The following is a 15696-nucleotide window of genomic DNA, read 5'->3' as shown; positions in this document are numbered from 1 at the left end:
TTAATCCGATGGCCAGACTAAACAAGATGAACGTAAACAATTCTTAGTTAGATTTATAAACCGTGTTGTTTTAATCTTTTGTAGTTTAATTTACGTTCGATTAGAGGCGTTGCTATTGACAACGCCTCATTAGAGTAATGCTTTTATATACGAGTAGTGGCAGAGTAAGCGATGGAGCACGAGCCATATTATGACATTAAGCAGCCACCACCACAAATTAGCACTTACATTAATATGTGCGGTTTCATATGATTTCGGGTGAAATTATTGCATCTTTAAAGGTATATAAAAATCGGATCGGTCGTCCCGGCTTCTCTCAAGTTGAATCGCATTAAAAACTGATGTTATGCGTTAAATATGTATTAGAACTAATTGTACAATATTTTTCAAAAATGAACAATTAGTTTCTTAAATAGAATAGTAACAAACAAAGAAATGTATCCTTTTTATAATATTTATAAAAAAAACATAGTTTATAATACAAACACCAAGAATATACAAGTTCTCGAAGGCGTTAGTGTTTCTATGATGTCTAAACAAAAGTCGTCATGCCAGTGCACGAAAAGTTGCTACTCAACTAAAACTTGGGATCCGATTTCGAGTTTATAGATTCACTACTCTGTCAGTATTAAAGTTATATCAAATACTAGCTGCTCCGCGCGGTTTCACCCCCGTGGCTCCACTCCTGTTGGTCGTATGCCGTAGCGTGATGATATATATAGCCTATAACCTTCCTCGATAAATGGGCAATCTAACACTGAAATAATTTTTCAAATCGGACCAGTAGTTCCCGAGATTAGCGCGTTCAAGCAAACAAACAAACTCTTCAGCTTTATAATATTGGTATGATTTAAGCAGGTAGAATTTTGTTGGTGTAACTTTCGACAGCATATTGTAAAATTAAAGTGTTATTTTATTGTTATTAACATCTTACGAAGGATTGAGTTATATTGGTAAAACTAACATAACTTTTTTATTCAAATAAGATTATTAGATAAATGTGAATGCAGTGAATTAAGTGTTCTTTTTTATTTTTAAAATTATTTTTAGTTGTAATGATATGGTCGTTATAATCATTTTAAAATTCCGTATAAAAATATAGTACATATTGTAATGTTGTAAAAAGTGATATATAAATTATTGCTAAACAATTGAACGCGTCGCCACAATCAAAGTGGAACCACTAAAGCTTTTTAAAAACACCTACAAAGTACAAACTAGGAAGATAAGATATGACCTAGATCCTCGTAACCAATAAAAAAATTAGAAGTCGATCAGTAAAACAGACGAGACCATGTATTAAAACATGGTCCATAAAACCGTTCAAGCTTCGCGTCGGCACCGTTCTGTTAAAAAGTTGATAACACCGCCTAAATATATGAAGTTATTTCGCAGCCTGTTCAAGTCGCAATCTATTACTAAGTAGGTCAATCCGCCGACATATTGTATGAAAATCTTCACGACAACCTGTGTAAATCCAAATATACCACTAACCTGTGGAGGGTCGACCTTCTGTGCCGGCACGAAGTTGAGAGCACCGTTCATCATGAGATGCTTTACACCAGTCTCCGACATGTACTTGTTCCCCCTCACCATAGAATAATAGTCATCATTCTGCAAAAAACGCTCTATTTAATCTCCACTCGATATCATAACGCGCTAGTACACTTCGAAATCACGCTCGAATTTAATTAGCAACCTAACGAATCAGTTAATACTTATAACAAGCTGGATGCGGACCCGGCACTGTAGCGATTTAATTAGCAAGAATTATTGAAGCTTTAATTACGACAGATCTTAATGTAAAATTATCTCGTTTGCTTCGAGCCGCTTGTCGTGGCCTCGCCCGAGATTAGTCGGTATTGATGAAGATGAAAACTATGTTGTTAGTTACATAACTTTCTTATGTTTGAATAATTGTTAAAGTCGGTTAGTTATACAGGTAGTTTTTGATTTTAACTGTAAAAGACAAACAAAAAATCTAATTTCCTCTCTGTAAAATTAATAGTATATAGTGTACTTTAAAGTCTCAATTAAACAAACAAACAAACTTTGAAATAATTGTAGTCTTTGCTTTATAATGTAAGTCCAAGATGTGTGAAACTGAATAAATAAATAAATAAAAATATTATGATATTACACATAATTTTATTAAAATAGTAGCGTAAACTATCTATCAGTTATGACTCATGATATCAAAGCGCCCTTCTGCCGAAAACATCCCGCTAACTATCCGTTTTGACTCATTGTTATGATGGTAGCCAAACCACCCTTTGTTTCCAATATCTGCGTAATTTAATTTCAGCCCGGCTAGACAAATTTCCTAATACATAACATGGAAAAAAAATATTATGTTCCGTTGTAGGGTATGAGGCAGATGTTTCTATGTCAATGATTAATTTTCTTCACAAAAAAGTAAATATTATTTCCCCACTTTAAAAAAAGTTCAAAAAAGATCAGCCTTCAGTGGGCCAGACCGGATTTTTTGAAGTCCCTACCAAAACTGGCTATCGAACCCAAGATCCCTCGATTCTACGCTCACGTGAAGTCCTCCACTGTATCACTGGCTAACCTAAAAATTGGAAAAAAAAATGCAAATAATCAAAACGCGTTGGCCACTGTATCACAGAAGCATAACCTAAAAATTAGAAAAAAAATGACAAAATTGTACTTACATCATAAAACGATAGGCCAGATCCAAGTATAGTCGATTCTGCGGACAGCTGCCGGTGCTCCGACGGCGGCGAAGGCGCAGGCTCTGTGGGCGCCGGGGGCACCTGGCCAACATGAACATTGGTTAACAACTAGTGGGAGGAGTCTGAAGCCACGCCCCACTATGTCACACTTGTATATTGCTGCTACTTATATACCTATCCCTTTTCGATATCCTCTATCTCTTTCAAACTCAAAAATGTATTTTAAATTCAATTAGACTTCTTCTAGAAGCACTTTTGAATCGTTATAACATATTAATTGATAATTGGGTTTTATGGCATACAAATGCTTTATAAATAATATTTTTTAAAGAATAGAAAAATAAATAATCGTCGTAAATTTTACCATATACTACCGGAAGTCAGTTTTACGATATTTTATCTAGTACTTTCGATACTACATCGAGAAGCTTCTAATACCCTATCCAGGGAATATCATAAGAATGCCAATATACCTACATTAATACGGTTACTTAAGAAGAATGTGTCATGAACATCCCGGTTGGATTAAGCCGTAATAGGAATAGGCGTCACTTGTTGCTTCTGGGCGGAGTGTGCATAGCATGTGACGCATTTTTTCTAGAATTATATTGATATTCTAATGCAAACAGCGGGTAGAAACTAATCGAAACAAAATCAATTTAAACATAAGTTAAACAAATACTCGCGAGCGCCACGTTCTTATTTGTTTTTCTTATATTCACTTAACATTTTTATCAGACACCCTATTTTTATGTTGCGAATTGAATAAATAAGATTTAAGAAACTGCTTTCAATATAAAATAGTAAGTAAGTGAGATCTCATAATATACAATACATAAGTAAAAAGTATGTAAATAAATCGCTAAAATATTGTTTAGTTGCAATAATAATAAACAACAAGTTAGCTTTGCGTTCTCACCTCAAAAGCAATCGGCGACAAGATGGGACTGCGGGATAAACGCGATTGCAAACGCTCTCAGGCTTAAAATCCTATCACTCCCGGCCTTGATGAATCACAGGAACAATTAAAACGAAATGAATCAGCGACAATACTGTCGAGTGCAAAGTTAACCCCGTTTAAATTATGTAAAATAAAAGTCCGCGATATAATATATCGTAAATTAAATTTAAAAAATGTATAAAACCCAAAGAAAAAATCCCCAAAATCGTAGTAGCCCGTAGCAGATATTAGCAATCGAAAAGTTTATTCGTAGGAGCGATTTCGAAACGCGTCTAACAACTTTGACTGTGCAATATACACTCAGGCTGCGCCGCACGCGTAGCGTCCGGTGGTAGCCAGCGGACTGTATGCACTGTGCACCTTATCAAAACCGGGATGACGTCATCGGCTCCGCGAGCTATGAAGTGCTACGAATAACGCGAGAACATTTTGCACGTCGTTTTAACATGTCGATTTTTGTTAACAATAAGGCGCACGTTGACTGCGATCTTTGCGACACTTTCGAGATTTGTATTTTCTAACATTGTTGTGTATTTAATATTTATGTTCTCCTAATTTAAAGTAGGATTTAAAATAAATCATAAAGTTTTAAATTTTTATAATATTATGATATTCGTGCATAAAAAACACAAGGTTTATTTTTATTAACCTTTTGGGTTCTGGAATTATTCCAGGAATTATTCCTTATGTATCAATTATTAATTCAAACAAATTTAATAGAAAATTCATTTTTATAATGAAATTAACGTCCACTATCAACTATGTTGGAAGTTGTAGTACGTGTATATGTCGTAGGATAATTTGATACTTCGAATCTTCGCGAAAATCCTAGGGGTTTTGCGAAAACGCGGATAATTAGACATAGGCGAAAAATTATCAAATCTTACTGGACAAAGTCAGGATTTTTGCGAAAATACTCGCTACTATAGCAATATTGCGAAACGAAACGCTGGCTGTTATGAAATAAGAACGCTGATTGGTCGGTCAGCGCGTTCAATAAGAGATCGTCTCTGATTGGTTGACGTCTTAAATGTCAATCATTTGTTGCCGCACGTTATTTGTTTACGTTTGTGTCTGAGTTAAATTGCAGAAGTGTTTTGTTTTTTATCGTAAATAGTGTACCTACTTGGACTTAAATAAAGTGGTAAATAAAAGTGCTACACGGATGTACATAGTGTCATATATCATAAAAGTCTTAGTCAACCACTCAACAACAACAATGCTTTCGAGATTGGTTTAGCGGTGTTTTGTTTGTCATTGTGTTAAAAGTGGACTATAAAATTGGACTTGAACTAAGAAACGGTGTGAATAGGAGGTTTGGTTTTCATATAATTATGACAGATTCGACAGAGAATGATGTTCAACCTTCAGCAGAATCGGAGAATTTGGAGGTTATCTCCGATAAAGACAAATTTTACATAGAGTTAAGAAAGTTTTACGATAATAGAGTTGACGGTACAACTAAACCAGAATGGACTAAAGAACGCGTAAATGCTGTAATAAATTCAATTGAACAATTTAACACTGCGAGTGTACTTAAGCAACCAAAAACACAACAACAGTATAGAAATGCAAAAAAATACGACTTGATGAGTGTAGGTGAAGAAAAACTTCTGATACTGAGAAGAAAGGATCTTAACTCTCCTGTTGTACAAGTACCTTCAACAGATATGTACTATGATATTCTTCTGCAGGCGCACATATCAACTGGGCATGGAGGACGCGACAAACTGATATATAAGCTAAAGCAACAATATGTGATACCGGTACCGATTATGATATTGTTCCTCAACTTGTGTAAGATCTGTCTGAATAAAAAAAGTTGCCCAAAAACAGGAATTGTTGTACGCCCCATAATTTCTCAAGACTTTAACAAACGTGGGCAGGTAGATTTAATTGATCTCCAGTCAACTCCTAGCCACAATTACAAATGGATTTTAAACTATCAAGACCACCTCACTAAGTTCTGCTTTCTCAGACCTTTAACCAGTAAAAAAGCAACTGAAGTAGCCATGGCTCTTTTAAAAATATTCTTAGAAGTGGGTGCGCCAATGATTTTACAGAGTGATAATGGCAAGGAATTTACTGCCAGCATAATAAAAGAGCTAATCACATTGTGGCCTGCATGCAAGATAGTGAATGGACGTCCCCGACATCCTCAAAGTCAAGGTTTGTTTGCAAGCTTTAAACTATCCCGCTTACCGCTATGCATTTTTCGTTCTCTCTCACCGTAATCTTCTAATCTCGTACCTCTTCGTAATCTCTGGTAAAAATGTACTTTAAGGGCCGTCGAGTTGGGCAACCAAAATTTTTTTGGAGAAAGGTCTATGCCTAAGTAACTGACCCGTAAAATCTTAACCTGCGGAGATTTATAGTTTTTTATAAATTAATTATTAAAGTTTCATAATATTTCATACAATTTCGAGCAACCATCTTGACATTTGTTTTTTTTGTTGCGTTTCGTTTTTGCAAGTACAACACTTATACCCATGATTTTTTTATTTAATGAAGGGGAACCCCCCTGTGAAGAGGGAGGTGCGGAAACCCCCTTTTCGAGAAAAATGCAAAAAATTTTTTGAGGTTATGTTACGAAATGTAATAGGAAAAAGGGGGTAATAAACATAAATAAAATACAAACAAGTTGTTTAAATCTACGTAGTTTTTTTTTTTGAGTGGGAATCGCCCTAAAGTCGCTTGTGGCACTCGCCGGCCGCTGCCGCGGCACGCTCGCTTCGCTCGCTCGGCTCGTGCGGCAGTTCAAGAGTTAACCTAACACGCTCGTCGCTTCGCTCCTCGCTACCTATATGAATACTAAAAGTAAAAGTTAATCGATTTTAAAAACTGAAGCAAGTGAGCTATAAAAATAACATTAAAATGTATCATTTATACTAATTTTGGCTAAAAACATTGAATAACATGTAAATTAATTAAATAAAAAATTCATGGGTATAAGAGTTGTACTTGCAAAAACGAAACGCAACTAAAAAAACAAATGTCAAGATGGTTGCTCGAAATTGTATGAAAAATTATGAAACTTTAATAATTAATTTATAAAAAACTATAAATCTCCGCAGGTTAAGATTTTACGGGTCAGTTACTTAGGCATAGACCTTTCTCAAAAAAAATTTTGGTTGCCCAACTCGACGGCCTATATTGTGTCTTTTGTTGTTATCTGTTGTTTTGTATTTTTTTTTATGTGCAATAAAGTATTTTTCTCTTCTTTAGGTTCGGTAGAAAGGTGCAATCAGGATGTTGAGAACATGTTGCGTTCCTGGATGTCCGACAATAACTCAACTGAATGGTCACTGGGATGCTATTTCGTTCAGTTCCAGAAAAATTCTTCGCATCATCGCACAATAGGACGTTCACCATACAAAGCCTTATTTGGTCACGATCCTGTAATTGGCCTGTCTTCAACTTATTTGCCTAGAGATACATTGTCAAAATTAGAAAATGAAGAAGACTTACAACAGGTTTTAATAAGTGAAAATCCTCCTCGCACTGAAGATATTCAAGACGAGCGTAATGCAGGTTGTAGAAATGAATCCAAAGTTGAAAATGCAATCCTTTCCTATGAGCAGCTTTCTAACGAAACCACAAATCAGTATGTTTCCACTGATCAAAAAATGACTATCCGAACACAAACTTCAACACAATCTACCCCTCTTTCATCTATGACACAATATAAAAAAGAAGAAATGATTATCGATCTGAGTAATAAAGCGAACAAATTTGTAGTAGCCGCCGATTCTGCAAATAACATTACAATTTTAGAAGATGTAATAATTGTCCCAGCAAGTACAACAAAAACGATCTGTCTTGATAACAATATCGCTATAAATGACACAAATTCCCACACAAATGTACAACAACAACAACATTCCAATAATATTGTTGCTACTGAAGTTAAATGTTGTATTTGCCAAATTACCACATCCGATTCACTCAAATGTTCAAAATGCCAACAAGTGATTCACGGCGCATGTGGAGTGTCTGAAGTTAGAGAAGGTAGTAGTTCTTATAATGTTAAATGTAACTTATGCTGGCAAGAAGATTCTATTAAGAAAGAAAGAACAAGTTCGCATGAAAATTTAAAAAGAGCAGCTACGACTATGTGTACTACATCCAACAAAAAATTTAAAGAAATAGATGTAGGTGCTACAATTTTGGTTGATGTTCCGAAGTACGATCGTGCACCCTTAGATAACAAAAACATTACAGGACGAGTAATTGATAAGAAGAATGGTTTGTTTCAAGTTGGTACCTCCGTTGGTATAATTAAAGATTGGCTACCAAGAAACGCACTTCAAATATCTCCAGGAGCTCAATTTACCGGCCCCGTTCCCGAGGTAGTATTACCTATTCGTGGTATTTCCTCACAACTATCACCATTCGGCGGACAAGGGTATAAGCAATGTCATTGCAAGAAATCAAGCAAACAATGTTCCTCAAATAAGTGTGCTTGTAAAAAGCACGGTTTGCTTTGTAATTCCAAATGTCATAAATCTTTGAATTGTTGTAACAAGTAAAGTCTTACTAATAATTTCATATTAATATTTACTAAACGCAGCTGTGCTTGCATTGCAACTCCAATGTTACAGGTCCATGCAACTCAGCGTAAGTTTCACATTAGTGACGTATTTAATTATCTTTTGTTCTGTGATTATTCGCTTTTCAAATTTTTTTTCTACTTTTAATTTTTGCTTACTATTAACAAAATAAAAATAAATATATATATTAAGCATTATGTCATGTTATAAATAAATACATAATTGTGTTTAGGTCTTTGAATAAGTCTATTTTTTCCTATTTTTGCTAATTCAATAATAATTTGTTGTAGTTATTTTGTTCACTATAAGTGAACCAGAATGTGATAATAATTTTGCCTCAATATATCTTAAGTTTAGCTGTATAAGAGAAGAGAAGGCTGATGAATGAGTGATTTTATCTCAAGACTTTAATTCACAAGACTGATCAATTCCATTGTTGCACTATTAAACTAATTGTTTACCTAACCAGTTTCATCCAATTTATGGATTACACCCTAAAATTGGATCATTTTTTTTACTACGACTGAGATCTCCTATTGTCTGTAGAAAACAACATACATACTAAAATTTTCAATAAAAAGTTTATAAAAATCAATTTAGTGATTTTCCTTTCTCACCTATTCTAAACCTTCATAACTCTATGATACAATACTTGAAGTTAATCATCGGCAAACTAGGAACCAATTAGAAGTCAGCCAGCAAAATTGTAGCCAATCAGTGTTGAGCACATCAAATCTTACTAGAACGACGAGTATTTTCGCAAAAATCCTGACTTTGTCCAGTAAGATTTGATAATTTTTCGCCTATGTCTAATTATCCGCATTTTCGCAAAACCCCTAGGATTTTCGCGAAGATTCGAAGTATCAAATTATCCTACGACATATATATACACAATAAGAACAAACAAAAATAATTTATACAAATTCCATTTATGGATCGAAATTGCAATCTAAAATCTATTTCATACGACAAAAATACAGCACGAATTGCTGAGGAAAAATACATGAGTATTAAAAATTTAAGATAGCCTTCCCTACTGGCCTTACACATCGAAGGAAGGCCAACAACGCCATATTGTAATTAACTTAGTATATTAAAGGGATAGATGGAAGAAGAACATAATGTTTTTAATTAAGTATAATAATAATGAATTTAAACGCAAAAAAATAAATTTACATGCGCGCGCGGTTGCTGAAATGTGCTTTTTGTATGGATAACCGTACTGATACGGATAACTGCATTATAAAATGCAGATTCGGAATGTAACACAGACTGAGAATACACAAGAAACTATTCCCGCGTTTAAACCAAAATCCTAAAGAATTTATTTATGAAAATGCTTGTGCACTTACATTCCTGAATGCCTCATACAAGTCTTTAATTATTTTTATACCCTTAAGTAATATGACAAAACAACATTCCCCGTGTAAGCTTGTTGTCGTATAAAATGAGATTGACGAAAAACATAACTCCAATTAAGTATTACTCCACCGACGGAAATCTATTATACTCATTGAAATATAATGAAAGAATATTCCATTAAAAATTGTGTGAAAAAACACAGCGAGATTCGCAAATAATGATCGAACGTAATACCCGCACGTGTTGACTGTTGGTCTGGTTATACAAAATCAAACAGCACATTCGAATACATGTTTATTTCGTGGAATCGGTTAAAGCATTCCAATTTAAAGGTACGTTTCAAAGGCTCGTCGCGTTAATTAGTAATGCACAAACACTATTATTACACGTGCTGATGGACTTAATTAATCAAAGGCAATACATTATGGTCAATTAATAAACAATTATTTCAACAATACATATTATTTGCGAACGATTGATCATTTGAAAACAGCATCCCGCAACTTGGAAATTGAAAACGCAAAATTTTAAACCAGTTAATTAGCGAACACGGCAGTTTCTCTAAAAAGCACAGCTGTTCGAGCTGATGCAGTCTTGCTTCCTCTTAACCGTTTAAAGTTCTTTGTAAACTATACGCTTGCACTTTCGCTTCGTTTCAAAGTTCAATTCCTTGGTAAACCCAATAATAAGTCCGATAAAGTTATTCTCGTTGGAACAATTTCGGTTTGCACTTCAAGCAAATTATCTCCTTCTTCCGCGATTTTATAATATCCATAAAGATGTAAAGGCGGGCGGAAGCTAGGCACCCGCCGATTGATGTTCAGAGGCGCTTTAATAATCCACGGCTAATAACCGCCTCGATAGATTTTAAGGCATTGAATAAGAGTGAAGCGCTCCACGTAATTTTCCGACGGCGGCTCATTGAAAGCATCTAACTTTAAAATTGCACACTCTTTCTATGCATTGTAATATTACTTAAATCCCCTTTTATGAGCTACCTTTTATCCCGAGGTTTCACTTTATCTCCGCTATTAACTCTCATCAACCGCAATCGCAAAACATTATTTTCTTGACAAAAAAGCCCAAGTACCTCCTAAATACTTCGCAAGGTTTAATCTATCCCAGGTCTAGATTATATCAAACCAGGGGTTTAGCAGAAAATGGGACAGAAAGCATTCGATAGATTTCGCATTTCAATGTTAGGAACGTGCCTAATCGCTTCATAAAACGATTGCCAGAAGATTACAAAGAATAAACGCAACAAAACCCAAGCAGTCCGCGTTAATCTCAGAACTGTCATAACCCATTTATTATTTATGCAGCTTTCACTCCTCATTTAGCTAATCATCGTCACTGTAAATTTCAATTTGTTGATAACAAAGTACAAACTTGTTATCGTACTAGCTTTCAGCCCGTGGCTTCAACCGCGTAGTAGTTGAAGAAAAACCCGCATAGTACTCGGGAGTTTTCCGGGATGAAAACTATCTGATGTCTTTTTTGAGGTGTCAAGCTATCTCTGTGCCCTATTCCATCAAAATCGGTTCAGTGTTGAGGTGAAGAGAATATTTCTTTCGTATTTATTAATACGAAACTCTGTCTGTTCCTGTAAATATCCCAATTAATATTATAATATTAATTCGGATATCACGAGTACTGTATCGTGATTCAAATCATTTGTTCGCGTGTCGGGATTAACAACATTTGTTGCTAAGTTATGAAACGTGACCATCGTACGAGTGACAAATTATCAAATTGCTGACCTATCCAATTTTGAATACAACTAGCAGCTCCATTCACGCGATACCCGATAAAGCAAGTGCTAATAAGCAAGATCTATCTGTGCCAAATTTCATCCAGATTGGATTTTTTAACCGACTTCAAAAAAAAGGAGGACGTTATCAATTCGGGCGATATATTTTTTTTTGTTTGCACGATTAGGAACATACGAAATATTCACGTAAGTACGGTATATATATTAGCTCCACTATATTTGGACTCTGTAAGCGTATTATATGTAAGAATATTATACATATATGCTCATAATAGGTACGTATAGTAGTAAAATATAATAACAATGAAGTTAATTTAAATAAATATTTTCCTAACTCGAACACAACTAATTTTATTGTTCTTTCCGTTGCTGAAGAATATTAAAGTTTGCTTTAGAGTTCAATAATAGTCGTTCTCATAATCCGATATCTACAAAAGTTTAAATAAACAAACATGGTAGTATAGTAATATCCTGTTACAGCTGTTTGTTTAAACTTAATATATTTATAAATACCAATATTAAAATACGGTTTATTATTTATTTCAAAGTACTTTCCAATTATTATTTTGCTTAGATTACATAACAAGTTAATTTTTCTCAGTATCAATTACCATTCAATTACTATTACCTACCTCTAATAATTATTAGATACTAGCTGCTCCGCGCGGTTTCACCCCCGTGACTCCTCTCCCGTTGGTCGTAGCGTGATGATATATAGCCTTTCTCGATAAATGAGCTATCTAACACCGAACGAATTTTTCAAATCGGACCAGTAGTTCCTGAGATTAGCGCGTTCAAACAAACAAACTCTTCAGCTTTATAATATTAGTATAGATTAATTCATTCTCTCATTACAAATAGTTTGTTCTTATTCTTCATTTTCTAACACAAGCAATATACACTTATGTACAACAATCAACAAATTCAAATCTATGTAAACTTGATCTAAAACACAATTGATTCATTACCATCCCAAACATTCCGCAAAAAATCACTTAAAATACAACGTCACAAACAGTATAATGGCTAAAATCAAACGCGTGACACTACACGGGCATGCATATTCATGGGGAATCACCGTCAACCCGTCCGCAGCTCGCAGTCTGCCATCCATCGCCGTAATTCCATAAGCGTCGAGCGTATGAACATGAATCCAGGCGATAATAACATTTAATCTACATCACTTCACCTCTAGCGCGGTTCAGCAGTTAGCACCACGCGGGAAATAATTGATTTCAATTTGGCTGCACATTATCCACACGCATAAACAAATATCGTGAGGAAACTGGCATGTTCAAGAATCAAACGTCCGACGACTTATGATGGGTCCTCTTCACAAAGGCAGCTATGGGCGAATAAGGGCAATCACAATAGTGTAAAGAGCCTTAATGTCTATGATCGGCCGTCATTGGCGGCAAACATCGACGATCATTTGTTGGGCCAACGCTCTCGATTGTGAAGAGGGCCCCTGACATCTGCCAACTTACACTTGGCCAACGCGGTGTATTCAGGCCTCGGATACCGTAAGCTCTTAAAGCAGTGTTATGTCCAGTAGGTATTCAAAATTGGAATAAGATTAATAAATAAGATTTAATTTTTCCCCCACTAGAATAAGAACTGATATGAGACGTAACGGTAACGCCGAAAACATTGCATAGATACCCTTGCATAGATAGATGTTGAATAAAAATGGGGTTGGAATTTGTCCCCGACCAACATCTGCCAACTAGATTTGGCCAGCGTGGTTCATGGCTTGAACCTTCATAGGAGGCTCAGCAGTCCCTGAAGTGGTCTATGTAAGCAAATATTGGCTAATGATGACTCACCTTTATATTACACCCGCTACATGACGCTTCATTCAACTTGCTCGCGTAGTAATACATAGCCATCCAATGAAAGCTGCCGACCTTCTTAGATTTGACTTTACGCTTAACTGACACCGCCCATTGGTTTAGCTGTGAATAAAAATGCAGTATTAATATATTGAACCTTACAGTTAATCTACATTTTGCAAAATATCTACATTCAGACAGGTATACTGTTGAAATGGATTTTTAGGTCGATTTAGAAAATTGTGTCACCTTAATTTACTTTTGAGTGAGGCGTTTTCACATCTTATATTTTAATAAATACTCAGAGCAACATTAAAATATCTAGCTATAGTAACATCACGCCAAGAAACTAAATATAGGCACTATATGTTTCGACAATTGATACGTAGGTACTCTGGTTAATTATGCGAACGTCTGCGATTTCAAATGTACAGCTGTAATATAGCTTAGTGCTGTAACTGAGAAGCACTGTACGAATGTACGACTGTACGTACATATGAGATGAAACATACGTCCTATTATATCGCAAAACAATTGACACTGCACTACATCCCGGGGCGCATACCGTACGTATGAGAATACTATTCTACCCATTTATTTCCTAATGACTTGCTATCAACGTTTATTTCACAAGCTACTTTTGTCGACTTTGCTCGTGTTGATCCGAGATACAAAATAGCCATTTTTCAAATCTATACTAATATTGTAAAACTGAAGAGTTTGTTTGTTTGAACGCGCTAGTCTCGGGAACTACTGGTCCGATTTGAAAAATTCTTTCGGTGTTAGATAGCCAATTTACCCAGGAAGGATATAGGATAAATATCATCACGCTAAGAACAACAGGAGCGGAGCACTGCGGGTAAAACCGCGGGGCACAGCTAGTTTCATATAACTGAGGGAAATATCGTTTTCTGCAGATAAAAATATTCGTTTTTGAGTTAATACAAATACAAATCTATCCCGGGATCAAAGGATATGTACACATACACCTCAATCCTTTTTCTATTTTTCCGGATATCTTGATAATTGAATTGAATACTTTCTTTTATAGAAATCATTCATAGACTACATAAATATTCTTACTCTATGAATAAAATTATTTTGCTATAGGTTCCAAATTTTTATGTTTGTTTAGGTAATATAGATTTTCACATTTACAAATCATGCGCGCAGTAACATATAACTAGAAAATTAACAATTCACAATAGCCATATAAAAAATGCTAAGCTTATTACAATATAATTTTAACTAGAACAACAAATCTACATTAAGTAGATATTAAACAGATGCAAAAGCTTAAAACTGTGACGATTATAATAATTCATTCTCTATAAAAAAAAAAAAAATCTTCAATGGAAGTCTAACAAATGAGTAACGTGACCTTATTTTGGGGTTCACAAAGATGCATACAATGTTACGCGCGTGCTAACAATCCCTAAACGGTCTACTGACTACGACGTATACGACGTATAATTATAATTACGCATTGTACTCATAATATGTACACTACGGACTTCGCCTTAAGGAACCAATCGATTTTTTATACCAACTTAAGATTGCACTAGACTTCGTTATTAGTTTCAAAGTTTTAATCAACTCTGTAAAATTTCAAAGTGCTGCATAGGGAGCAAATCTTCCAATTAAGCCTGTGCCTGTGCTGGGTCAAATAATGCTATGTTTAATAGAAAATAGCGGCGTTTCAATAGAGCTTATTGATTGAGTCCAGGCCGAAGTGGAGATAGTTTCACATCCTGTTAAACTAGATGCTTTGTGGACTGAACATTCAAAGAGCGATCCCACAGATCCACTTATACTGTAGATCAAAGTTCTTGTGTTTGACATTTGTTTTTTTTTTTATTATTTACATAGGGACAGTACACAGTTTTTTAATTTACATATCGACTTGCAACTCAGATATTAGGTACGTCACTTCACAGTGCACATGCGATATAGCCAGTTAGCAGCAATCCCAAACTGACTGAAATAACTACTTTAGCGTGAATACTTTTTAACCGGGAGATAGTTTGCGAGGTGAGGAGCAAACTATGCTTTAGCTTGCTTTAAAGGGGTGGGATTGAGTGTTATGTGGCCATACAACACGCAGTGCATAGTAACGAAGCCGTGGGTGGAAAGTTATTTAATTTGATATTGAATGATATTTAACAGTATTCATTTTACATCATTATAAAAGCCATCAATTTCGCTGATAATTTATTTCCAACAAAGGTTTATAGTTAATGCCCTGGTCGAAAATTCAAACGTGTATGAAAATCAATTATCCGAGCATAACGCTAAAATTGATTGGAGCCAGTCCCATTATAATTTACTAGCTTTTCGCTCGCGGCTTCGCCCGCGTTTTCAAAGAAAAACCCGCATAGTTCCCGTTCCCGTGGGATTTCCGGGATAAAACCTATCCTATGTATTTATATTTTTTGGTTTTTATGGCATTAAAATGCTTTATAAATATAAATTTATAAAGGATAGAAAAAATTCGATCACGAGGCGGGACTTGAACCCGCATCCT

The 15696-nt window shown here is 35.1% G+C and overlaps 2 protein-coding genes across 3 annotated transcripts in view; one reads left to right on the top strand and one right to left on the bottom strand.

The window, feature by feature from the left end:
* The window catches only part of LOC123705579 (ras-GEF domain-containing family member 1B-like), a 69537-nt gene that overhangs the window by 35247 nt on the left and 18594 nt on the right, over positions 1-15696 (bottom strand). Inside the window, exons 2-4 of one of the 2 annotated variants that reach the window (XM_045654432.1) lie at positions 13167-13295; positions 2676-2777; positions 1495-1614 (exon numbers count right to left, since the gene is read on the bottom strand). In XM_045654432.1, the coding sequence (XP_045510388.1) occupies positions 1495-1614; positions 2676-2777; positions 13167-13229 (285 nt within the window). In that variant the 5' untranslated portion in view covers positions 13230-13295. Of the gene's footprint in view, positions 1-1494; positions 1615-2675; positions 2778-3615; positions 3912-13166; positions 13296-15696 lie in introns of those variants that run through there. The other variant, XM_045654433.1, reaches the window with a different exon arrangement.
* On the top strand, positions 5275-9060 carry LOC123705578. Its single transcript, XM_045654431.1, has 2 exons — positions 5275-5826; positions 6883-9060. Exons 1-2 carry the CDS (start codon positions 5328-5330, stop codon positions 8184-8186), a joined length of 1803 nt encoding a protein of 600 aa, XP_045510387.1. The 5' UTR covers positions 5275-5327; the 3' UTR covers positions 8187-9060.

The sequence above is a fragment of the Colias croceus genome, chromosome Z (genome assembly GCF_905220415.1).
Source record: "Colias croceus chromosome Z, ilColCroc2.1".
NCBI lineage: Eukaryota > Metazoa > Arthropoda > Insecta > Lepidoptera > Pieridae > Colias > Colias croceus.
The sequence above is the reverse complement of the archived record's forward strand: the minus strand, read 5'-3'. Positions and strand labels throughout refer to the sequence as shown.

Coding starts and splice junctions, on each gene's coding strand:
- LOC123705578 (XM_045654431.1), top strand. CDS start 5,328: ATGTACTATGATATTCTTCTGCAGGCGCACATATCAACTGGGCATGGA. Junction 5,827..6,882: donor CCGACATCCTCAAAGTCAAG/GTTTGTTTGCAA, acceptor TCTCTTCTTTAG/GTTCGGTAGAAAGGTGCAAT.